Raw genomic sequence first — 25,529 nt, 5'->3', positions numbered from 1 at the left:
AGGGCATTAAAGATATTAAGAGAAATAATCCAAAGTAGACAATGAATTGGAGGTTTTGACTTATCTGTTTCTCAGATATAGATAGTGAGTATTGTCCTTCCTGGACATATTTTTATGCAAAATATTAATGTTTAAAAGATATTTGAAAGTATTATGAGAATTTTGGAAAAGCCCCACAAATATCTAACATAATTTTATTCTTATTATTTATTATATTTGGATACCTCAATGCATTTAAAAATATTTCACATACCCATTTAGAGTGTACAAGCAAATGTTATTTAGCATATGTATCTACTGTACAACCATCACAATAATGTAATTTCAGATCACCGACATCACAAGCCCCCAAACACTTCTCCCTGCTCTCCTTCCTCTATTTCCCAGTTCCAGGCAACCATGAATCTACTTTCTGTCTCTATAGATTTGACTATTTGTGGATAATTTATATAAAACAGGATCACACAGTGATGTGTCTTTGTGACTTTCACTTAGCATAATAATACAGTTTTAGATTGTGTGACTTCTATATTCTGCCTCTGAGGATGCAAAGTTATGTTTAGTTTGAGTATTGGCTATAAAGTACTTGAGGCAAAAATCAGAAATTACTCAGAGCACGAAGGCTTTTCTCCACTACATTTTGCCAATGTTAAAACACCACGTTGCACAAGGACAAACTCCAGAACAAAGCGTGCCTGTGAATTTTTAAATTGACATTTTCCAGGGGAATTTTTCATGGGGGGGCAGGGAGGCCAGGGGGTGAAGGAGCAAGGTGGGCACTGAAGCAAGACCCATCACAAGAGGAATGGGCACTGACTAAATGTAGTTTAACAGTTTAACTTTCCCTCCTTGGAAAGCTAGTGATTGCAGAGCAGTTACCATAAATCCATCTAGCCCGTATTTGGGCTGGCACAGGGAGGCCCTGAGAACCAGAGTCCTCCGGAAAGCAAATAGGAGCCTCACAGTGAAAGGAAAATTTCCCTCCTGCCCTTTCCCCCTCTTCTCTTTGGCAGGGCTGAGCCTCATAGCTGTTTGCTCAAACATTTGGAAGTGAATTTAGGGCCCTCCCCCCAACTTGTGATTTTATAGCCAATAGGTGATGAGGTTTATTTGCATATTTCCAGTCACAAATGCAGCGGTGGCGTGGAAACTGTCAGACTCCATTCGATTCCTCCTTTCCCCCAGAGGAAACCTGCCCCTCAGATCTCCCAGCGCGCGTCTTCTCCGGGCCACTTCCCCCTCGCTCTCCGCCAGCTCCCGCCGCAGGCTCGCGCAGCCCCCGGTCCGGGTAACTCCTACAGAGGGACGCGCCCGGGATGGAGAGCAAAGCGCTGCTCCTGGCCGTTCTGTGTGTGTGGTTCCAGAGTCTCACCGCCCCCCACGGAGGGGTGGCTGCCGCCGACCGTAAGTTTTGGATGCAAACCGCCCTCCACCTGCAGACCCGGCTCTGGAGCCACGTCCCCGCGTTGGGAGAATGGGGAGGAAGGCGCGAGGGGCCGCGGATGCGCAGAGGACGCTCCCGGGCGGAGCCGCGCGCTCGCCGGTCCCCGCGCCGCCGCCGCACGGCGGGCGAGCCCCAGCTCTCCGCCTGGAAGGGGCCGGGCGGGAAGGGATGTGCGGGGCGGCAGAGGGGCAGAAGGCGGGACGCGGGAGTAACCTTCCCGCTGCAGGGGTTCTGAAATGTAAGGCACGTGGGCCATTGTGACCCGCCTCGGCCGCGGCCTCGGCCCAGCCCCCCGGGAGAGTGCGGGCAGGATGCGGCCGCGCGTGGGGAAGTCGACCCGGGCGGTGGGAAGCCCTTTACACGCGTGGGCGCCCCCACGTCCGCGGCCGGGGCTGCGTGGCGCGGAGTGGTGGGGGCGCCGGGTTCTGCTGGGGTTCCGCGACAGGGAAGCCCTCCTACTTGCACTTTTTCGCGCCAGCCTTTCGTTCCCTAGTGTCCCGAAAACCAAGCAAAAGGTTGGCTTTCCGGAAAACGCGACTCAGAGATCAGTCGTCTTAGGGGAATCGGTGTGTGTGTTGGGGGGGAGGGGTGCGCTGATTTGCTCTTCGTTACCCTTCCCGGCCCTCGGGGGACAGACTCCAGGAGCCCTGCCCCTCGACCGGGCCAGGAGTCGCCGCGACTGTGGCTGCGGAACTGGGGCGCGGAGGGCGTCGGCAGGGGGCGTGGAGACCGGGGCTGCGCCCCTGGCGCAGGTTGCTCGCGGGGTTGGGGCCTTCGGGGCCGGCGGACAGGAGAATTTATTTGCAGGGAAGGTGAGCGCTCAGCCTGAGACATGCTTCCGTAACTTGTACCTTGGTTCAACTATAGCAACTAAATAACCAACTAAACAAGTGGGAAATCCGAGCAGCATTGCTTTCCTTTCTCTAGGTGGGATTGCAGATAGGGCCAGGGCAACCTGCGTGCGCCCCAGGCAAGCACGGGGTGCAGTGGCTGGGCTTGTCTGTGCCCTTGCTGCCTGAAGTTGGGAGTGGGGGGCAAGAAGGCCTATTTTGTCACTTAATGATAAAAGGTCATTTTTTTTCTTCTTTTTTTTTTTTTTTGGTGAGGTTAAAAAAATGCTGGTTCCTTCATAGCGGAATTAGATAAAAAAGACAAGTTTTTTTTTTTGGTAGATCAGTTTGAGAATACCAGTGTTTCCGTCCTAAACTCAAGGAGTGGCAAGTTTCCTTCGATGGTGTTTTGCAACTGTCCCAAAAGATGGTTGAAACAAAATTTAAATTATTATTTCAAAATGTATGCCATAGTGTAATGTTACTTTTCGCATAAAACACGCAAATCTATGTTGTCCTGTTCACATTTTTGCCACCTCCCGTGGAAGTTCCTGACTGCGAATTCTTGGACTGCTCAGTGCCGCCTCTCTCTGATTAGATTCCTCAACTCTTAAAATCGAGAGTTTTCACCAAACTTTAAGTTCTTCTAAGCCCTGGAATTCTTACTCTTTCATTAAAATGAACACATAGGTGAGCAGTGAAGTAAACTGAATTTTAACCAACAAAAGTTTTTTCTTACTGTCAGTGTAATAAGAGTAATTTTTTTTTTCAGGCTAGCTCTTTTTTTTTTCTTTAAAAAATATAATAGTTTATTTTTACATAATTTTGTGTCTTTTTCCATCTCAGTTGTAATCCCCGTGGGCTTCCCATCACCAAATCACCCATGTGCCATCACCACAGTCCAGTGCATTTCCCTCCCCCCATCATTTTTGATCCCATCTCCCACTCCACCCCCATAAAGTGTCTCTGGTATATAGTTGTTCATCATCATTATTATTTTCTTGCCTGGTCCATTATAAGAGAGGATTAAGTTTAAAGCAGACTTGAAATTAATCCTTCCCATCCTTCACCTCATTGTACCATTCTCCCTCATATTATATCACCTCCCACACAGCAACTTTCACCTTGTTTTTATTCCTGCTTGAATTCATCTATAATCAGCACCTACTCTGAGCTCTGACAACTCTTATTCTTCCTCAATTTCTTTCCAGGAAGAGTGTGAGTTTAGAGGCACTGCCCACAGGCTGCTGGTTCTTGGAGCCACCACAATCTTTACGTGGCAGGAATATACCTAGCTATCTTTTTTTTTTTTTTTCTTGATATTCTAATGTGGCTTTAGCTTCTAGAGGGACCTTGTAAAAAGGCCCTATTCCCTCTGAAGGAAAAGTACAGAGTCACTAATATTGACATGCCTAGAAAGCAGTAATTTCTTAACAAGTCAGGTCAGTTCATTGGCCAGCCAGGAGCAACCGCAACATATGCTGACACATGTAATCCTACAGACTAAAGAGTTAGGGTCTGACTTTTTCCCTGTCTGTCTATGACCTAAGTTAGCTTGGTCTGCACTGATAGAGGTTTGAATGACACCTTCATCTTTAGGCTGCGCAGAAATCCTTGGGTCGCAAACTCCAGTGGTGTGCAAACTGCTAACAACACACCACAGAGAAGGATAGACTGAAGAGATGTTAAGAATATTTACGATGTTATGACTTTGAAGTTACAAAGTTTCAAATTATGTTTTGTGAGAGATGTTTAGATCAAAGAATTAGAAGTATTTCTGAGTTACTTGGGTTATTTGTCTCTTTACAATTTTGAAAAGAGACATCTAAAATCTACAAGTTATCTTCTTATAGTGAATGGATAGGTTTATTTGACTTCCTTTTAGATTACAAGAAATTAAACAGTGTTTCTGAATATAGCTTCCTTCTGTTCTTGTTTTGTTTCTTAAGAGTCTCATTTCATTTGCAATACATTTAATCTAAGTATCCACCATGATAATACATGGCCTGTATGTCTACAGATACCCTGTAAACATTTATCAAGAATTAGATTTATTATGTAGAGAGTCAAAAGAAAGGTTGAAATTTTTTTCTTCCTCACTCATGTCGCGATAAACTACGAGGAGTCAAAGCGAATTCTTTTTGAAACCAGTTTTGCAGTAGTATTTGAGTTTTGACTTTGTATGGAAGATTGTAAAGACATATAATGGGAAATATTTGAGGGGGGGAAATCAGCATGGCTTATACATAACAACAGTATTTCTAAACAGTACACTAAGTAATTTTTTAAAACATTTTGAACTGGTATATTTTGCTGTGGGGATGGGAACAATTCCATAGGAAAGCTTTCTCATGCTTCCAATTTTTCTCACTGCTAATATAGCTACAATTTACGCTAGTGCAAAGGAAAGAACCTTCCCTGAAACAAGTCTTGGTCTACAGTATTGTGGGGAAACATTCCTTTGAAGTAATCAGAAATTTAAAGCATGTGAACTAAGTGGTGTTATTGGCCATGAGCCACTGTTTTCTAGGAGAGTGTGTCTTGAACTGGGAACAGGAGGAAAGGGCTTTGGGCCTTTCTCTCTCACTATTAGCAGCATTACTTTTGTCAACACTTAAATTCATATCTTGAGAGAAGACGGAATTAGCTAAGGAATTCCCAAACAGCAGTGCACTTACTTGAAATTGTGTACGTGAAACACACACATGCACACTGAAAGAGCAAATAGAAAACACAGCAATGGTCAATATTTCTGCACTCATGGTTACTTAAAGGTCATTTCTGTCAACATTGATCACCAATGGAGGAGGATCAGTCATTCTCTGGATCATGTTCGCTTAAAAAAAAAAAAAAAAAAAAGCAAGAGAGAAAAAAAAAAGTGGCTTTGGTGGTGTTGCTTCTGAGCCTAATGTGCATCATTCCAGCAAATTAAGCAAAGCACTCCCCAGTTAACCTTCTGCCCAATTTTCTTTCCTTTTCGGAATTACAGGAGGAAGAGATTTTGTGGACATTGAAAGTAAATTTGCTCTCAGGACCCCTGAAGAATCAGCTGAGGACACTTGCCACCTTATTCCTGGAGTGACAGAATCCGTGGCTAACTGCCACTTCAACCACAGCAGCAAAACCTTTGTGGTGATCCATGGCTGGACAGTAAGAGAGACTCTTTGGGAAGAAACAGATAGTCGGAACCCCGTGATGGGGCTTCCGTCCTGTCCCATTCCCTGCTTTCTTATGGCTTTGCTTTAAGCTTGACTAAAGGCAACGATGGCTCTGGGTGAGATTGTGGAACGTTCATGTAACAGGTTCATGAGTAGCCCCGAGACAGTGCCAGCTTTCCTTCCACCAGGCGCGGAGCTGGTGCCCTTGGGTCAGCTATTCCTGGGAGGTGGGAAAACAAGGCCCTGATCAACTACAGAGGATTATATAGGTTAATGCTGCAGGGAGCCTATGAAACCCTGGCAGGAGCTTCATTCACCTAGCAGGCTGCCAAAGAACCCTTCCTAAGGAAGAAGGCCTGTGAGAGTGAGGGCGGGACTTCGGAGAGGGAGGAGACTGGTTCTGGCTCTGTCATTGTCCATCTCTGATGTGGATCAAGTGACGGCCTCTGAGCCTCAGCTTACTGATCTGTGAAGCAAAGAACTAAATGCCCCTCCCACATTTTCTAGCTGTAAGCTTTTACTGAGTTTCTCCAGAAATAAAAAAGGGCTGCTACCCAGGGTATGGCCATGCACGATAACTAGAAAAGTGAAATCTATGGTCAGAGTTGTATTTAAAGTGTATGAAGTAATTTGCTCCAAATATGCCAGGTGGTAGCTTTACATGTTACAACTCTTGCTTGACTATTTTACTTTTTTGGCTTCTTTAATTTTTAATCCCAAATGACCAGATTCCATTTTCATTAAAAAAGGACTTAAATATAATGGATGGTTAGAGATCCTAATTCCTTTTCCTACATGATTTAGTGGCTTTGTTATTTATAGTATTAGACAATTCATATAGCTTTTTTTTATGGAGATGATGTAACTATTAACAATTCACAGATGTTTCATAAAATACATCTAGAGTTAAAAGTAAATTTACTATCTTGCATCTTGTAAAAAATTACATATTTGCATTTTTAACAAAATCTTTTTGTAGCTTGAGAGATTTAATGGGAAAAAGTAATCTGTTGGCTTTGAAATTATTTTAATTGTATATAAAACTTGTATATTTAAGTGTATAGTTAAACATTTTTAAAAAGTTTAAATCTAATAAGCATGTATGTGACGGGGATACATTGATTCTCTTTGGCATTGCCATCTTACTATCTTTGAGAAAGATAGGAAATTTTAAAAAACGTGGTTTTTCTCTCAAACTGAGATAATCTAGTATCTGTTGATAGTGCGGGTTTCCAACGCCCACTTGGGTGCCCACACTGTCTCCCAGCAGCTTCACCAGGCTGCTGCAGCAGGCGGCTGGGGTGCCGCCCACATCTCTGGCATGTGCCCCTTTGCTGGCTCAGCTGAACCACCTGGCGTAGGGCATGAGGCAGACTTCAGTTCAGCTGAGGTCTGAGCACCAAAAGTTTTAAAAGTTGGTACTGATTTCAGAAACCTCCAAAGACAAACTCGGAAAATAATAGCAGGTGAATTGTTTTGTTTTCCATCATGGTTAAGCACAGCAGTATTTTGGGTTGAATTGAGGGAAAAAAAAAAAGCTAATAGAAGTATCAGTGCCTAGGGGAGTAAGTTGGGTTCTTTGCCCTTTGACAGATTGCCTAACTGGAAACATCGATAGTACAGAAAAAAAACTTATAGTAGAGGTTTAGAACAAACAGCGTTTTCCTGCCTTATCTAAGGTAAGCTGCTCAGTGACTCAAGGGCATAAGATAAAAGAAAGTGAAGAGACTTTGCAACTTGGACATGAGTAAGACAGAAGAATGCTTGCCATGTCGTGAGCATTCTCAGCAAGCAGTTTAGAGACCGCTGTCTAAGGGCTGGACCATCCGCTTGGGTTTCATGGGCCAGTGTCTTGCAGAAAAGGGGAGTGATTATTTTTGCATTCTGAAGAAATTATATCATCCTCCCTTGCAAGGCATCTGTGAAAGTGGCCAGTCCCCAACTTCAAAGAGAGGACACAGGGCACAGGACTAAACGCTAGGTGGGTGTTACAACTGGTTCCTTCAAAGACCCAAGATGCACGCAGACTTGAAGCCGCCTCTCTGAGACATGCGCAAAGATATTAAACAAGTTCCTAATGAGCTAGTTCACCTTTGTACCTTCTCTTTGTTTTCTTTCCGTGTTTGAAATAGTTTTAGAGCTGACATTTTATCACTGCAAGCAGGTTGGGAGCCAGAACGGTCACAAGAAGTAATTTACAAGGTGAAGAGTAACTTCAAGATCATCTGGATCTTTCGTTAGTAGGTGACGTAGTAAGGTTAAAGCAGTGCCCATGTTCTTAGAAGCAGTTAGTGCAAAGCTGGGACTAGAAGAAACAACTCATAAGTCACAATCTTGCTTTTTCCCCACCATGGAACACAGCAACATCCTGAAGAGTTTCTTAGTGTCAGGAGTAAAGTGAGAGCTCATGTTTTAATAGTTTTAATCTAGAAAATAGATAAAGATGGAAACATAAATCTGAAAGAACTTCCACTTAAGATGAAAGTTTGGGAATTCAACAATTTTTGATTGAATTAGGCTTAGAATACAGACTTTGCATATCTCCCCCAAAGCCATCTAAATGTCGGTTTCAGGAGCTTTGTATCCACTGAGTACACAGTTAAGTAACCTTGATTGACTATAATATGATCTGCTCTGGGGATCTTTTAGGGGCGGGTGGATTTGAGAATTTAGAATTGATTGTTGCCAAATGCAATCTTCTGGCTAGATGCTATTGGATTTTATAATCTGCAATTTTTAATGTGTTTAATTTATTTTAGAGTATGTATCTTTGTGAAAATGTGCAAAGCCTCTTCTCTGAAATTATAAATCAAACCTCAATACAAACAGTTGACTTGACAACCTCATAGCCCTTTTGGATTTAAATTTGGGAGCCTTTAGTGACAAGAACCCAAGAACAATATAGCTGGCATCATGTGTAACTTCAAACAACACCAATTTGGGAAATGCAACTATTAAAGCTCATTCACTTTCATTCTGAAAATTAGAATTTGAGAGCATTATGAAAAAATTCTAAGCTAAAGCTGATCATTTCTTATATATATTGAGAGATTACTAAGCAAACTTACTTTCTCATAATATGCTTAAAATATTTTTTTACTATTAGCACATCAAATGCTATATGTAACTTTGACATGCCCTCATATAATTCTGTTGGGAAATTCATAAGTCTAATTGAAAGTAATTAAATTTCTTTTCAAATAGTTTGTTATTCTGGTCAAAACTTTATCCTATTAAGAGTGTTCTTTCCGTTTGATATTATAAGTTTACTGAATTTTTTTAAAAGATTTATTTATTTATGCTTACAGAACTGGGGTACAGGCCAGAGGCGTGGGGGGTGAGAGGCTTCACCAGAGATAGAGTGGGGAGCAGAACAGGCCAATTGAGGAAGTACACTGCTGAGGGGAGCAATGGACAGGTCAGGAGAGGTCTGCCCCACCAAGTGGATCACCTCCCGGTGGTCGGGGATGGAACTCATGCTGAAGTGGCTCCAGCCTCCTAGTGCTGTACTTTAACCCCCTGCGCCACCAGGGAGAGCCCAAATTTACTGAGGTTTTACTAAGATTATAAACTATATCCAGATAAACTAAAAATTACTGTTATAAAATTTCCAGAAATTACTTTGAATCAGCTTCATTCCACTTGAAACTACTCTAAAATTTCTGCTCCTGTCCACCAATATAAGAATAGTTATCAAGTAAAACAAAGTGTTGGGCAAAACTATTCAAATGTTACAGCAGGGCCCTCCCTGGTGGCTCAACAGGTAAGGACGAAGCACTGCTAGCTGGCTGCAGCCGCCTCAGCGCCAGTTGACCCACTTGGCACAGCAGACCTCTCCTGGCCCGCCCCCCACCCCCACTCCACTCCCCTCAGCAGTGTACTTCATCAGTCTGCCTGTTCTGCTCCCAGCCCTGTCTAGTGCACCTCTGGGCTGTACCCCATTTCTGTAAGCATAAATAAATAAATCTTAAAAAAGACACACAAATGCTACAGCAAACCGTAGGTGGCACCAGGATTAAATCAACACCAGGATTAAATCAGCTAAGGAGGTATAAAAGTATGATCAATCATAGTAATCTGAAATATTTTTGGGCAAAAATAAAAAAAACAACATGCTAGAGTTCATATTAAAAGATCACATTCAATTATGTGTTTTAACTATTTTCTAATAGTTACTGATTTTGGTCATTTTTACAGAATGTATTCTTTTGGAATGCAACATCAACTATAGAAGTATATATTTTCAAAAATATATATGATTGCCAATTTCAGTTCTTAACAATTAACAGAAGTATTTAAAGGAGGATACTGAGTATAATATAAAATTATGCTCCTTTGAATATTACGAATACAGAACATTTTGACAATCATTATTTCTTCTGAATCATAGATTTTTGAAAAATAATTTAAAAAGATAAAATTACAAGTATGGTAAGCTCCAGTGTGCCATTTCTGAATTCAACATATCTTTTGCATCCCCAAATTGGCTTCAGAAGGAGCACACACAAATCTATGCAGAATCATTTGGTGTTCGATTTTTATGTCAATTAATAGCCTTCCTTATGGACTTTTTGAATTTAATGTAGGTGTACTGGGTTGACACCTATAACAAGTTTGTAGGCTGGTATTGCAGGAAAGTGTCTGCCATCTCTTTCAGGTAACAGGAATGTATGAGAGTTGGGTGCCAAAACTCGTGGCTGCCCTGTACAAGCGAGAACCAGACTCCAACGTCATTGTGGTGGACTGGCTGTCCCGGGCTCAGCAGCACTACCCAGTGTCCGCGGGGTACACCAAGCTGGTGGGAAAAGACGTGGCGAGGTTTATCAACTGGATGGAGGTAAGAGTGGGGAAGGTGTCGTCAGTATCCAAAACAGATCTTTTATGTAGAGTTGAGCAAATGGCTGGTCTTTGTTTCTTTTCACTGAGATAACGATATTTTCTAGAGCAATTCAAACCTTCAGAATGAGCATAGTCATTATTTTTTAGATGAAAGCACATTATGATAAGAATGATAAAATTATAAAGTCTGCCTTTTCTGTCTTTTTATATTTTCAAAGTAAATAGATCTGCTGACAACAAGTTTCCAATAGGCAGAACAAACAGAAGCTTGTTACTTCAGGACAGAGGGGAGATGTCACGGACAGCCCAGTATTTCCCAACCAGTTGATTAGCTCAAGAAAGTTTTATGTTGGCTTTGACCCTTGTTAGAACACCAATCCTTTTGACAAAAAATATTAATAGTACTTATTCCTTAGTGTGTTTTAAGGATCCAGATTTTTGTTGAGGGTTAAGAGAGTAATGGAGTTGAGCTGCGTAAAAGATGACAAGGAAGGTCCATAAGAGATGAGTTTGCTGAAGGTCAGGTCTTCTGACTTTGGTGTTCTGACTTGTCATCCTCCAGAAACTACCTTGGAAAGGCCTCTAGACTCGAAAGGAAGCCAGTATTCTGGCAAGGCCAAATAATTTAAATCAGATCCTTGGAGGAAAAGAATAAGCTATGCTCATTGGACTAATAAAGGATAAATGTTCTGACTCTTGCTGGCCAAGAGAGTGAACTCATACTTCCTTCCTGTATCTCAAGCTTCTCATCTCTTGAATCAGAAGGTTGGGCCTGTGGTTTCTACCCACTGTAATATTTCCTGATTACTATGGTTACTTGGATGAACTCAAAGAATATAGTGACACAGTGAATTTAGAATATGGGATAATGGTTTAAAGTCAAATATGTTTGCTTTTGTATATGTGTGTATCTCTGTGTATGCTGTACATAAATTGGTGTATATAAATATATAGTCTAGTGTTGATATTTTTTCTTTAACAACATATTTGAATTGGAAAGCTTTTCTGGCCCTCCCTGGTGGTGCAGTGGATTAAAGCACAGCACTGCAAGCCAGCCACAGCTGCTTCAGCGCCAGTTTGATCCCCAGCCCAGAAGGTGACCCACATGGCACAGCAGACCTCTCCTGTCTCGCCCGCTGCTCCCCTCAGCATTGTTCTTTGTCAGTCTGCCTGTTCTGCTCCCCATTCTGTCTCTGGTGGATCCACTCACTGACCCTACACCTCTGTCCTATACCCAGTTCTGTATGCATAAAGAAATAAATATTTTTTAAAGAAAAAAAAGCTTTTCTACACATCTGAAATTGTATTATGTAGAGATATATATTTATATATACTTTGTTATATATGTATGAATATGTATATATGCATATATATCAATGTATCTCAGTAGAGATGTATACATATATCTATATAGAGATATATAATACGTGCATATAAATGTATACATGATACATACATATGATATAATTTCAGACATGGAAAAAATTTTAATTTAAAAATGTTATAGGGGCCTCTCTGGTGGTATAGGGATTAAAGTTTCAGTACTACCAAGCTATATCCAGCCACAGCAGCATGAGTTCCATCCCAGGCCAGGGAGCTGACCCACATGGTGCAGCAGACCTCTCCTGTCTCACCCCTTGTGCCTCTCAGCAGTGTATTTCAGTAGATCCACCTGTTCTGCCCCCCACTTTGTCTCTGGTGAATCCTCTCACTCCCCCACACCTCCAGTTTTTCTATGCATAAATAAAGTTATAACAGAAAGAGAATACTTCAATTCCTCTTGTTAACTAAAATTAAAATAAGTAGAATTTTTAGTATTTCCTATTATTTGAAAACAATATTTACAAATATTTTCTTTCCTTTAGTATTAATCTTTTGCAAAGAACTATAAAGAAACATTTTTCTTTCTCTCTTCCAAAGGAGGAATTTAACTATCCTCTGGATAACGTCCATCTCTTAGGATACAGTCTTGGAGCCCATGCTGCTGGCATTGCAGGAAGTTTGACCAAAAAGAAGGTTAACAGAATTACAGGTAAGCAAATGGTCACTTCTCATCTCAATTCTTAACACAAAAGAATGGAGATGTTCATCACTCTGAAGGAGAATCAGACTGTCAAAACCTACATTGGTGTGCATCTTTGGGTATGTCCAGTCACTTGATTACCTATGGAAGGACTCTTTCTAGAATAAGATAAAGATAAGGCTTTTGCTCCCATGAGCTTACTAGCTACCAGCAGTAAAACAGAGCCCCCGGTATCTCTGAGAAACCTGTTCCTCCCATACGTCTGTTTTGTGCTGTGTTAGAGTAACACATACAATGCTTCTTACATCAGTGCCTGGAAACATGAAGAAGGACCACTACAGAGACCATTAGGAAAAAGCCAGAGTCATCTTGGCAGTGTTAATAGATAGTTCAGCATCTACTAAGAGGAGAAGAAAAGAAAGAATCGCCCACTCTTTAAAATTCTGCTTACCAGGTTCAGAAATAATTTGCAATGCAAAATCAAGTCATCTTGAGTGAAAGTTTGCTATAAATGGCTAGTTTAGCAGGCTAAAATTTCATTTTAGAATGATTGATAAACCTACTTTTGTGGCACTTAGTAATATAAGGTTCAATTGTTATAGACTAGGAACTAATAAGAACCTCTGAGGCTACCAGTTACATTCAAATAGTGAGCAATTGTTTGCTAAGTGATACTTGTGGAGAATAAAACTAATGGAAATTGAAAAATCTTGAGATCTTTTGTCCTTTGTTTCATTAAGGCTTGGATCCAGCTGGCCCTAACTTTGAGTATGCGGAGGCACCAAGTCGCCTTTCTCCTGATGACGCAGACTTTGTAGATGTCTTACACACGTTCACTCGAGGATCACCTGGAAGGAGCATTGGGATCCAGAAGCCAGTAGGGCATGTTGACATTTATCCTAATGGAGGGACTTTCCAGCCAGGATGTAACATTGGCGAAGCTATTCGTGTGATTGCAGAGAGAGGTCTTGGAGGTATATACGCTTTCGAAAATCTTGTTAATTCTTATGAATCCAGTGTCCTACCCGTTCTCCACAAGAATGCAGTTTAAATATACATATTAGCCAAGATGTGTTTCTGAAGGAGTCTGTAATATTCAACCTGATCACCTAAGAATCTGGTCCTTTCCTGGGGTCAGACAGATATTTTATCTTTTATGTACTATATTGTAGGGTAAATTAACTACTTGTAGTAATGAAATAAAAAGGAAAGGTGAAATTTAAACAAAACTCTACTACGCTTGGTAATAGCAGCATAAATTATTTGATCACACATTTTACTTTATAGATGCAAAACCAGGAGAATGACTTTGAAGCAAAGCAAAGGAGGTGTTCATTAGTCCACATTTCTTTCATCGTGCAAATCAGAAACAAATCACCATTCTCCAATAATAAAACCTCTAAAATTTTAAGGAAATCCGATTTAATATTAACTTAATCTTTAATGATAATGCTAGTTTGTGGTAAATGTATGATCTACTGTAAGGGATCTCTGCATTCTTTGTAGAGAGTAGGACCTACCTGTAGTCAGTATAGCCAGGCTTTTCGTGAACATGTCACAAAGCTTAGAGAGTCAGGTTACCATTTTCACTTGTTATAAAAGCTTATTGATATAGATGCATTCTTATATTACTGATTACCTCTGATTCATTTAATGTAATCATCACAACCCTCAATTAGATATAGTAACTGTGCTAAAATACTGTTCCTTTAACAATTATGCCTTTTACAATGTGGTTTATAGCAGTTTGTTTCTAGAAGTATCTAGAAGTATTAGATACTTTCAATACAAGAGAAGGATGCAATAAATGGAAAGAACGAAACTTTTACAAGTCATTTGAATGCCTTTTGTTACAGCTTCATAAACATATTTACATACTAAATACTGAAGAAAAGTCAAAACTTCACTCTAAATTTGCAGTTTGACACTTAAATGTAGGTGAGCCTTTACATAGGATCTATATTCAAGGACTAATATGGCTAGATCCTGAGGTCATTTTATGCTGATACCATACTTACACTAAGACAAATACTCATCGGAGACTTACATAAGGTGGGATGCTCTTGTGTCTCTGATTCCTCAGATGTGGACCAGCTTGTGAAATGCTCACACGAACGCTCCATTCACCTCTTTATTGACTCTCTGTTGAATGAAGAGAATCCCAGTAAGGCCTACCGGTGCAATTCCAAGGAAGCCTTTGAGAAAGGGCTGTGTCTGAGCTGCAGAAAAAACCGTTGCAACAACTTGGGCTATGAGATCAATAAAGTCAGAGCCAAAAGAAGCAGCAAAATGTACCTTAAGACTCGTTCTCAGATGCCCTACAAAGGTAAGTGGAGACTATTATAAATGAGGAAAATCAGTTTGTCCTTTTTTTGTATCACATCTAATAATTCTGTCTCTTGCAACAGAGATAATGAATGTTGCTAAACACCAAGCCCTTACCTGTGGGTGGAAAGGGAATTGCACTTATCCAGCTTACTGAAGTTCCTAATTCTTACTGTCAGCAGGGCTTAGTGCACAGCTCACACTGTTCTCTGCAAGGGTCCAGCTTACCCACCTTTTCTGTATTTTGACCTGTCACATGATCCAGACCATCAGCACCATGCTCAGAGTAAATCTGAAGCCATCAACCAGGGTCAACAAACTAGGATCCATCAGCCACGTGCGTCCCCACAACCTGCTTTCATAAATAGTTTTCTTAGAATGGAGCCACGTGCAATCATTTCTGCATTGTCTAAGTCTGCTTTCATGCCATCACAGCAGAGTTCAGTATCGGGGACAGAAACTGTATGATCCACAAAGGCTAACATATTTACTTTCCTGTCCATGACAGAAAAAGTGTGCCTACTTGTAAACTTTTAAGTGAAGGCAGGAATCATTTCTGTTTTAAAATGCAACTATTTCTGGGAGGGGGAAAGATAACAAACACTTTACATACTGTCATTTTTTTCCATATATTTGTCCACAGTTGAATTTCAAATTTGGTATCTGTTTAGAACAAGACCTAAAATAATCAAGGAGTTGAGAAGAGATATTCAGATAAATCTGGCAAGGAGGACTAATATCAGAAAGGCTGGTTCATTTAGACTGCAGGTGGAATTCGCAGGGAAGGGATGGTATGAAAGAACAATTTGCAAAGGCAAATTATATCTGATCGAGGTAATGTTAGTGTCCAGAGGTGCATTCGATGGTCCAGAGATTTGGATCACCTATAATTCAAGGAAGTATTTTAGACAATGGAGGGACCCTTTGTTGCCCTGGTTCTTTAGAACCAGGAAATGCGAGCGCTGTACAGAGGAGGCTGTAGTCTTCTGAAGACTCAGGCAGGGCTCACTCATTCCCAGGCTCCCTCGCAAGGCCACTCAGTGCTCTACCAGTGTGCTCGGGGACATTCTGCAGTCTCAACTAATCCTGCTTTTGTTTGTGGTGCTTCCTGAAGGGTTCAGTTTCACCCCAGACTCTGCTTCTTTTATTAGCTGTGTCTTGCTGAAAAGCTTGCTGCCTTTTTTCTACTGTAACCTTTCTCCCATCTCACCTACTCTGAATTTTTGGTTGGGATGGCTCAGATACCCACTTCCAGAGGCTCTCCTTAATACAAGACACTTCAGAAACTGACTTGCCAAGGCAGTCCTTACATCCTCACTGGTCAGTCAGTGACCTAAATTTTATTGTGAGTCTACTGTATACCGACTCTGTGCTAGACAGTGGGGGACTACCTAGGGAATGAACATGACCCTCTGATTTGAAGGCCATGAGTAGGTGGTCAGGCACACTCATGGTAGCGAGTGCCAGATAGGCTTGCTGCAGGTGCTAAGGCACAGGAAGGGTAGAGACCATGAAGAAGGCGTCATGTGTGTTCTGGTCTCTTGCTTTGGTCTCCCAAGTACTCCGTCAAAGACGACTTTCTAGGACTACTAGTTCTGTTGCATTTGGATTTTTCCTATCCACAAGAAAACCATATATTTCTGAAAGAGGTAGCATTCAAGGTCTGAATTTTCTCATCACAAACCCTGTACAGACATGAGTATTTCCAGGCCATATCGATACTTGTAAGCACTCTGTGTTGGGTCATTAGTGAGCAAGTGTCTGTGTTTTGAATTGCCAGCTGGCTTGAGAGCTTTGTTGTTTCTATAGAGATTTATCAGCATTTATTCTACTTTCACCCCTACAGTCTTCCACTACCAAGTGAAGATACATTTTTCTGGGACTGACAGTGATACACAGACAAACCAGGCCTTCACAATCTCTCTGTATGGCACTGTGGCTGAGAGTGAGAACATTCCCTTCACCCTGTGAGTAACCAGGACCTTATTGCTAGTGTATGGGTTCATTGGGGCATTGCTGCCTGCCTAACTTTTGATCTGAGGAGCACAGAAGGGAGGAGATATCTATGAAAATAAATATTCAGTAGAAAAATTTTAAGAAGCTCTGTATAAGCAACGGCCATTGCATTTGGTACATATAATAGCCTAAATTAGAAGCACATAAGTATCCAGCATGAGACAATGGGTAACTGAATTGTGGTTCCCTGAAATCATTTGGCCTCTAAAAATATAGCTATAGAAAACTGGGCAAAATATGGTAAAGGTAGAAGGCAAAAGTATTAAGTGAATAGTGCTCACTTCAGCATCATATCTACTAGAATTAGAGCAATATAGAGAAGATAAGCCCAGCTTCTGGACAAGTATGACATCTATAGATTCCTGAAGGATTCCATATTTATTTTAAAAATGAAGTGTGTAAACATAGAATAGAGAATTGTGTATATTTATGATTACAACAAGCTATCTTTGTGTATCAATACAAGTTGAAACAGAATGCATACAAGTGAAAATGTCTGAGTGATTTCCTAGGGATATTTTTCTTTTAAAAATTGTATTAGTTCATATTGATACAAGTTGGGCTAGATTAAAGGGTATAGATATAAAAGATATTAGATTCTGTTGGTATTTACCTTCATTATTTTGTTGGAATTTTATTTTGCATTTTTTAAATATTCCCAAAGAATAATGCTATTGTGGGAGGAAGAAAAAGGGGGAAAAATGAATTTCAAGAACTAATCAAATACACTCTTTTTTTAAATTCAGGCCTGAAGTTTCCACAAACAAGACATACTCTTTCCTAATTTACACAGAAATAGATATTGGCGAACTGCTAATGTTGAAACTCAAATGGGAGAGCGATTCATATTTCAGCTGGTCAGACTGGTGGAGCAGCCCTGGCTTTGTTGTTGAGAAGATCAGAGTAAAAGCGGGAGAGACTCAAAAAAAGTAATTAAATGCATTTTTCTTCATTCATTTTAAGGTTTAAGGTACCTCCAGTAGTATTTCGGGAGCCTTCAACATTAAGGGGACCTTTAGTAAGGTCTATCTTTTCTTCTTTCACTGACATCTAATTACAAAACTGTATGAGGTCCAAAGGCATGTGATCACACCTTCTAATCCACTCCTCTGTCTTTGGGTATTCAGATTGTTTAAATAACTTGACTATTGTAAATAGGAGTGCAGTAATCATAGGGAATAATTATGTCCTTTCAATTAGTGTTTGTGCATTCTTTGAATAGATGTGTAGGATTGAAATTGCTGAATCATATGGTAGTTCTGTGTTTAATATTTTGAGAAACCACCGTACCTTTATCCATACCAGCTGGACTAGTCTACATTCCCACCAACAATGATTGAGGGTTCTTTTCGCTCCACATCCTACCAATATTTGTTGTTGCTGGTATTTTTGATACCGATCTTTCTCACAAGAGATGGTATTTTATTGTAGTTTTGATTTGCATTTCCATGACAATAAGTGATGTAGAGCATTTTTAAATATGCCTGTTGGCTATCTGTAAATTTTCCTTGGAAACATGTCTATTTAGCTCTTCTGCTCATATTTGATTGTGTTATTATTTTCTCTTTGTCATAGATTAACTGTGCATAGATGGGTGGTTTATTTCTGGACTCTCAATTTTCTATTCATTGGTCTATGTATCTGTTTTTGTACCAGTACCATACTGTGGAAATTACTATAACTTTGTAGTGTAGTTTGGAGTCTGGGAAAGTGTTATTTAATGGAGTCTTTAAGGTTGTGTATCTATCATCTTTAAATAGTGAGTGCTTTACTTCTTTCCCAACCTGGGTTCCTTTTTATGTCTTTTGTTGCCAATCCTCTAGCTGGGATTTCAAATACTATGTTGTATAGTAGTGGTTAAAGTGAACACCCCTGTCTTGTACCAAATCTTAAAGGGAAAACTTTGTTTCTCACCAGTGAGTATGATGTTGGTTATGGGTTTGTCACAATTGCCTTCAGTATGTTGAGGTATGTTCCCTCTATCTTTGGTTTTTTGAACTTTCATGTTTTTAATCACAAACAGATGTTGAACCTAAACAAACAAATCACAAGCAAGGAAATAGAAACAATAATGAGAGTCAACCAAAGCACAAAAGCCCATCTTATCAAATGCTTTCCCTGCATCTATTGATGTAATCACATGGTTTTTAATCTCTCCTTTTGTTGATGTGGTGATTTACATTAATTTATTTTCATATGGAAAACCATCCCTGTGTGTCTAGAATAAATCACACTTGGTTGTAATATTTGATCCTTCTGAGATGTTGTTAAATTTGGTTTGTTATGATTTTGTGGAGGATTTTCTCATCTGTATTCATCAAAGAAATGGCCTATAATTTTCTTTTTTTGTGATGTTTTTGTCAGTTTTTGATAGAATGTGTTTGGAAGCATCCCCTCTTTCTATTTTGGAAGAGTTTGAGAAAGTATTAGCTCAGTGTAATAAAAAGTGTAGTAGAATTCTCTAGTGAAACCATCTGGACATGGTCTTTTGTGTTTTGGGAGGCTCTGTGTCTATTTCCTTGCTTGTGTCTCTTTTGTTCAAGCTTTCTGTCTTTTCCTGATTCAATTTGAGGGGTATAGATTTCTTTTAAAAAAAACTTATTTATTCACACAGAACTGGGGCATAAGCCAGAGCTGCAGGGGTCATGAGAGGCTTCACCAGAGACAGAGTGGGGAGCAGAACAGGGAGGTCGACTAAGTACACTGCTGAGGGCAGCAGTTGGCAGGACAGGAGGTGAGCAGGTGCTGCTCACCTCTGGGGTGGGGGATCGAACTCTCACTGAAGCAGCTGTGGCTGGCTTGCAAGTGCTGTGTCCTAACCCATTGTGCCACCAGGGAGGGCTCCAGATTATAGATTTCTAAGAATCTGCCCACCTTGTCAATTTGCTAGCATATAGATGTTTATTTTAATTTCATAATACTGTAAATTTCTGGAATGTTTGTTGTAACTTGTCTTTCATTTCTCATTCTATTTGTTAGAATTTTCTCCCTTTTTAGTCTTAGTGAGTCTAGCTAAAGGTTTACCTATTCTGTTTATTTTTTTCAAAACACCAACGTTTGGTTGCATTGATTTTTTAGAATGTCTTTTTTATTTCTATTTGCTTATTTTGGCCCTAATTGTTATTTCCTTCCTTCTTCCACCTTTTGTTTTTGTTTGTTCTTTTTCTAATACCTTCAGGGTAAAAGAGTTAAAGCTGATTAAAGGGCTCTTTCTTGTTATCTGATGTTCACCTGCATTGCCTTATTGTCTCTCTTAGTACTGCTTGCTTTCTTATGATTGGCTGTGTCTTCCATTTTCATTCATCTCCAGGTATTTTTTTAAATTTTCTTCTTTGATTTTTCTTTCTTACCTAATGGTCATTCAGTAGTGTTTGTGGTCAATATTTATGTACTAAGGAATTTTCCTGCTTTTTTTTTTTTTAAGATTTATTTATTTAGGCATACAAAAGTACAGGCCAGAGGTACAGGGGTGGTGAGAGAATTCACCAGAGACAGAGCTGGGAGCAGAATAGGCAGATCGTTGAAGTACACTGCTGAGGGGATCGGCAGGCGGGTCAGGAGACATCTGCTATGCCATGTGGTGTCCTTGTCCAGGCACTGAACTCATGCTAAAGAGGATCCTGCTAGCTTCGTAAAGCAGTGCTGAACTTTAATTCATTATGCTACCAGGGAGGGTCTTTTCTGCTTTATTTTGGAAGTTTATTTGTCCTTTGATACCATGATGATAACTGATATGATTTCAGTCTTTATGAATTTATTGACACTTGTTCTGTGATCCAGCATGTTATGTGGTCTATCCTGGTGAATGCCTCATGTTAATCTTTTGTCTTTAAAACTTAGATGACATAGATAATTGCAACTATAATATTTTGGGAATTTTCTTTCATTATCATATTAGAAAAGTAATAGTGTTTAGGCATTTAATAGTATTAGGCATTTAATAAATAATAGTATTTAGGCATTTAATTAAGCCCTGAGTTGGTCAATTATTGATAGCTGAAATTAGATGTCAGCTTCTAATTTAGTACTATTTTATGTGACTACAAAGCAGTTATGGAAATAGCACCAGAGATCCATTTTGCCATTGAACGATTTAAGCTAATCTCTTCTAGATTTGAGATGATCCTTCCCAGATAATGCCATCCTATCTCCCCAACCCAAACTCAACATGTAACTATAAAATTAATTTCATAGAAAGACATATAAGATTTAAACTTCAAAATAAATGTACAGGGATATTGCAGATTATCATGTCAATTTGTTAATAAAAATGGCTCCTTAACTTAATGATCAGTCCATTATTTATTTTTGGTAATTTTCTTTGATATCAAAAAAATAAAAAGAAAAGGAGAACATGGATGATATAAAAGCTTTGCAGGGCATTTGATTCTCTTGAAGAGTCAGTTGGAGTCCGTAATGCAGAGTCTATGGCGGTAAAGCTGATAAGTCGATCTTGTGTCATCTCTTTATAAAAGCCAAGGCTTTATGGATGTGATTTTATAACTATTCAGTTTACGTGTATCCTGTCTAGACTGATTAACTAGATTTATTGCTGAACTATGAGTTATACCCTCAAATAAACCTCTGATGCAGATGTATTTATTGCTAACCAGGATGTCCTGTCAACAGTTAAGTATTGTTAAATTCGAAACAGTTAATCAGAATGGTCAGGTAGGTTTTAAATAGCACTGACTGACCAAACATTTTTCAACAGTGTACTCATTGTTCCATATGGCATGTTCACTTTCACTTTCTTCCACAGGGTGATCTTCTGTTCCAGGGAGAAAGTGTCCCATCTGCAGAAAGGAAAGGCATCTGTGGTATTTGTGAAATGCCATGACAAGTCTCTGGCTAAAAAATCTGGCTGGTAAGCATCATGGGCTAAACTCTTTGGGTCTCTTCTGTGCTTACATTCCAAGTTTCTGCTTAATAAATTGTTCTTCCCTCAAAAAGATCTGCACTGATTTTTGTGACCAGAACCTCCAGGCAGTCCTGAATCCATTTGTTTTTGGCAGTACTTCTTCAGTTTTTGTTCTTTCTGCCAGCTCTACCTATATTCAGGCACAGTTTTCAGATTTTAATTTTTGCTCCTTAAATTACCATAAATATTTATTTCTGTATTTTTTTCCCTTTCTATATTGCACCCTTCTTCCTGTAGAGACCCTATGTTCAGAGCGGTAGCATAAGTTAATGGTAGTCATTGTGGGTGCAGTTCTTTACAGGGTCTCCAGGGGAGCAAAACACCACATAGTCCTTATTTCTCCAAATGCCAGCAGACTCTAGGCAGAGAACCAAGGGGCAGCCTGTAGACCTCCCAAAGATGAACTAATGAAGTTAGAACATAGGGGACAGTTCTCCTTCCCATCACAAAACAACTCCCTGACTCCCTCCCATCTGACCTTTAAGGCTAATCCACACAGCAGCTGCCAGCTGAATCTTTCCAGAGCGTCACTCCTAAGTGGAAACTAAGCATGTGACCTTCCCTGGTCACCTCTTGAATTCCCACAATACGCCATTCTATTGCTCCAGCCATTCTCCTGCTTAATGTCAAGTGCCAATGGGTTTCACATCTAAAGAGAGGAAAGCATAGATTATGGAGTAAAAGCTGGTAATAGAAGAAATGATGGGAAAGGTTGGTCATGAGAGCATCCTTTGGTTTTTATTTGTCTTCTCCCAGTCATATGCATAGACAGAAGCATATAATAGGAATAAAAGTACAGAAGAAGTATATTAAATACTGTTCTATGAGATTATCATGTTTAATTTCTATTTTATCATGTAATTTATCCATGTTCACTGTGGCTAGATTAAGAAAAATAGGCAAAATATGTCTAATGTTTATATTTTTCATATAAATGAAATTATGGCATATATTTTGCATGATAAGATGAGGACATTTAAATTAAGGAACATTAATGTAAGAGCATTCAAAGAAACTTGAAATGGAGAACTGGTATGGAGGTTAGTATTTTGTTTGTTCCTCACCACTAAAGTTAAGTAATTTTGCATCCACATAACTTTTAGAAAGGAATTCCTATGTGAAGTTTTATACACACATAGATGTCACATAAAAACATACAGAGACACAGATGTTCTCCCAAAAATCATCTACAACTTTAATTCTATACATGAGTATAAAAAAAATGAAAAATTTTGGAAATAAAGCCAACTGTTTAAAAGTATTTCTGGTCACATTATTTATGTAAGTTGCAAGGATCAATCTAGGAAAGTTTAAAACTACATTCCTCATGATTACAAGATTACTGAGACCACAGCTACTTAGTCAGCATTTTTAATGCACTGAACTTTATCTAAGAGGTAATTATAAAATAGACTAATAACCTTTTGCAGTTTCTGTGACTAAATTAATCAAATAAAAGAATCTCTTTTTCTCACTTTTTGATATATCTTTAGGAGTCTGATATCACAAGAAAAGAAACACATTGCATTTGACAAGTTTTAGCAATAAAAGTCTTCCTAACTTTGCAGCCCTTTGGCTTAGCTCTCTGAAAATGATACTCTTTGGCACCTGGTTAAGTAGGTATTAGTGTCTTTCGATCCCAGCAGGCAGAAAGACTTGTAAAATACAAAGCATATGACAAATGATCATTTTTCCTTTTTTTTTTTTTTCCTCAGAAAGTGGGCAATTATATATAGAGAAGAGCACATGAATTCTGTGAAGAATGAAGTAACTTTTACTAAAGATGTCCAGTATTTTGGATGGCTAAAAGTGGATTTTCCTGAGTATTAAATAACCCCATCTATACCTGTGCTAGTTATTTTAGGAGATAGTCTCAAATACTAAACAGTGGTTAATTCAATTTGAGGAATATTGGTGGCTTACATGACACATATCTTCCAACATTTAAAGCTAGTAGATATTTAAAAATAGTGCATATTGCCCTTTGAGAAAGAAGTAAGAATTGTTTGGGCCCATCATAAAGTAATAAAGCGTTATGAACTATGCCTAGTTATATCCCAAAATTGATTAGAGCTTCATAATTCAATTGGGATTTCTGCATTTCTCTGATTCGAGCTTTTTTCTAACTCTAAATGTACAGAAATATTTTTTATGGCATAAACCAGACTCATTCACAGACTGATCATAAAACCTGACTTTTTCTTGGAATGGTTCTCTTTTATCATTGGGTTAACTAGGATCTTGTGGCTCAGAGAGAGAATGGAAGACCGGAGTTGACAAAGCATTGAACCTTAAATAAAACACGCTGTTATCAGTTACATCATAACTAAGTTACAAATTAAAGGTGATATTAAATCCAGATTGTTAATAGGCCTTATTGCTTATTGTTTAATGCTTGCTTTGTCTGAAGATTATATTTTAACAATATTCTCTGGGTAGATGTTTAAAAAGAGCCTATATCTTCTGCAGGCTTAATTTTTAATGACAAAGAATGGAAATGATATCATAATTTTATTATGAGATTTTTCAAAATTATATTCATTAATTTAAATCATTACTACCAATCATTACTACCAATTTCTGGTTTATCACCATGCTTCAGTCACTTTGAGCATGTCTTTCCTCTGTGGTATTGATAAGAAAATATACTCAAAGTCATATTTTGCATCATGCAAATGCCCACAAATTTTAGAGAAGTACCATTTTTACTACATAAAGATATGGAAATGTTATTGGGATATATTAATAAATAGTGCTCATAAATCATTGCAGGGATTTGAGGAATCCTCTATTTGCCTTACATGAAATGCCAAGAGTTGTTTTTAACAACTAGTAAAGAGTAACTAAGCAATTATTTATATAAACTAGATCTCATATTTTCAGAATGCTTTTCTTAATGTTAGTATAAAATGACACAGAAGTCAAATATCTCAGAGAGCACTGCTGAACATCTGAGCTGTGGACATGTGTGGGTATCTGAACACACACTCACGTATCCAGTCCACATGTACATTTATTATTTAGCTTGGCTTCAAAGGTAAGCAATAAAGGAACATAGTAGAACATGTTGCAGTAAGAATTGTTCTGGAAGTGCCAAAACCTCAGCTCTCTGTCTGAGAAGTATGGTTGTGCTGTACATTGTGGAACAAATGTTGTGATACATATCAGCAGGCTTGGAATGAATTCTCTCTAAAAAATAAAATGATATGTGATTTGTTGTCGGCATCCCCCTTTATTCCTAATTCAGTTATTTTCTGGATTTGGGTTTGGATCAAGGGTACATAAATTGAAGAAAAGATTATCCAATTAGTTCATGATACTGGAAACCCTGGCTTCCAAAGATTACCTGTATGTGTGTGTGTACACATAGCTATTTCAATAATGTTTGGCTTTAACTGTTATTTATTAGCTGTAAATATATGTGTGTATGTGTAAAGGGAGATTGTGCATGTTGGAAAGGTTGTGGCTACCTGCCTTTATAGTTGTGTGGTGCTAACTCTGTACATGTCTTTATCAGTGACTTCTCACTGAGGCAACTTACTTTTATGAAATAATATAATATGAAGGCTTCAATAAAGAAACTTAACTATGTGAAGAAATGGAATCTGCTTTTAATAAAATTGATAACATTTTGTTATAAACACTTAAGTCATTATTTTGTATCATTTAGTTCCCTAAGAAAGAAATGTATTCCTAGGGAAGTTATTCAGCAAATTTATACTGAGTAATATGCTTAGTAAGTAGTTTCTAAAATTATAACAGTACATTATATTTCATTTTTTGTTTACATTTGTAAAAAAACTATGCAATGCCTTAAGAGCCTTTAAATTAACCCTAGAGGGAAATGAAACATTTTTTCCTGAATAAAATACACAGCACACAGAGGATTTTCCTTGTCTGAAGTATACCTTTTCATAAGTAAGTGTTAAAAAAAATGTAAAAAAAAAAAATCTGTGTCTATTCTGTCTCTGAA

At 38.9% G+C, this 25,529-nt stretch overlaps 1 protein-coding gene across 1 annotated transcript; it reads left to right on the top strand.

The window, feature by feature from the left end:
* The first annotated feature begins 974 nt into the window (after window positions 1–974).
* Window positions 975–25,217, top strand: LPL (lipoprotein lipase). The gene is made up of 10 exons (XM_004685236.2): window positions 975–1,404; window positions 5,264–5,424; window positions 10,090–10,269; window positions 12,192–12,303; window positions 13,035–13,268; window positions 14,378–14,620; window positions 16,466–16,586; window positions 17,382–17,564; window positions 21,398–21,502; window positions 23,272–25,217. Coding segments are annotated over exons 1-10 (1,428 nt in total). The 5' UTR covers window positions 975–1,316; the 3' UTR covers window positions 23,273–25,217.
* Window positions 25,218–25,529: the final 312 nt, after the last annotated feature.

This window comes from Condylura cristata, unplaced genomic scaffold, assembly GCF_000260355.1.
Source record: "Condylura cristata isolate star-nosed mole 26May11 unplaced genomic scaffold, ConCri1.0 scaffold00018, whole genome shotgun sequence".
Taxonomy (NCBI): Eukaryota; Metazoa; Chordata; class Mammalia; order Eulipotyphla; family Talpidae; genus Condylura; species Condylura cristata.
This window is presented reverse-complemented; position numbering and strand designations above follow the sequence as displayed.

Excerpts from the sequence above, each read along its gene's own strand:
- LPL (XM_004685236.2), top strand. The coding sequence starts at position 1,317 with ATGGAGAGCAAAGCGCTGCTCCTGGCCGTTCTGTGTGTGTGGTTCCAG. Across the intron at positions 5,425-10,089 it reads TGGTGATCCATGGCTGGACA|GTAACAGGAATGTATGAGAG; the intron begins GTAAGAGAGACT and ends CATCTCTTTCAG. Across the intron at positions 13,269-14,377 it reads TGCAGAGAGAGGTCTTGGAG|ATGTGGACCAGCTTGTGAAA; the intron begins GTATATACGCTT and ends CTGATTCCTCAG.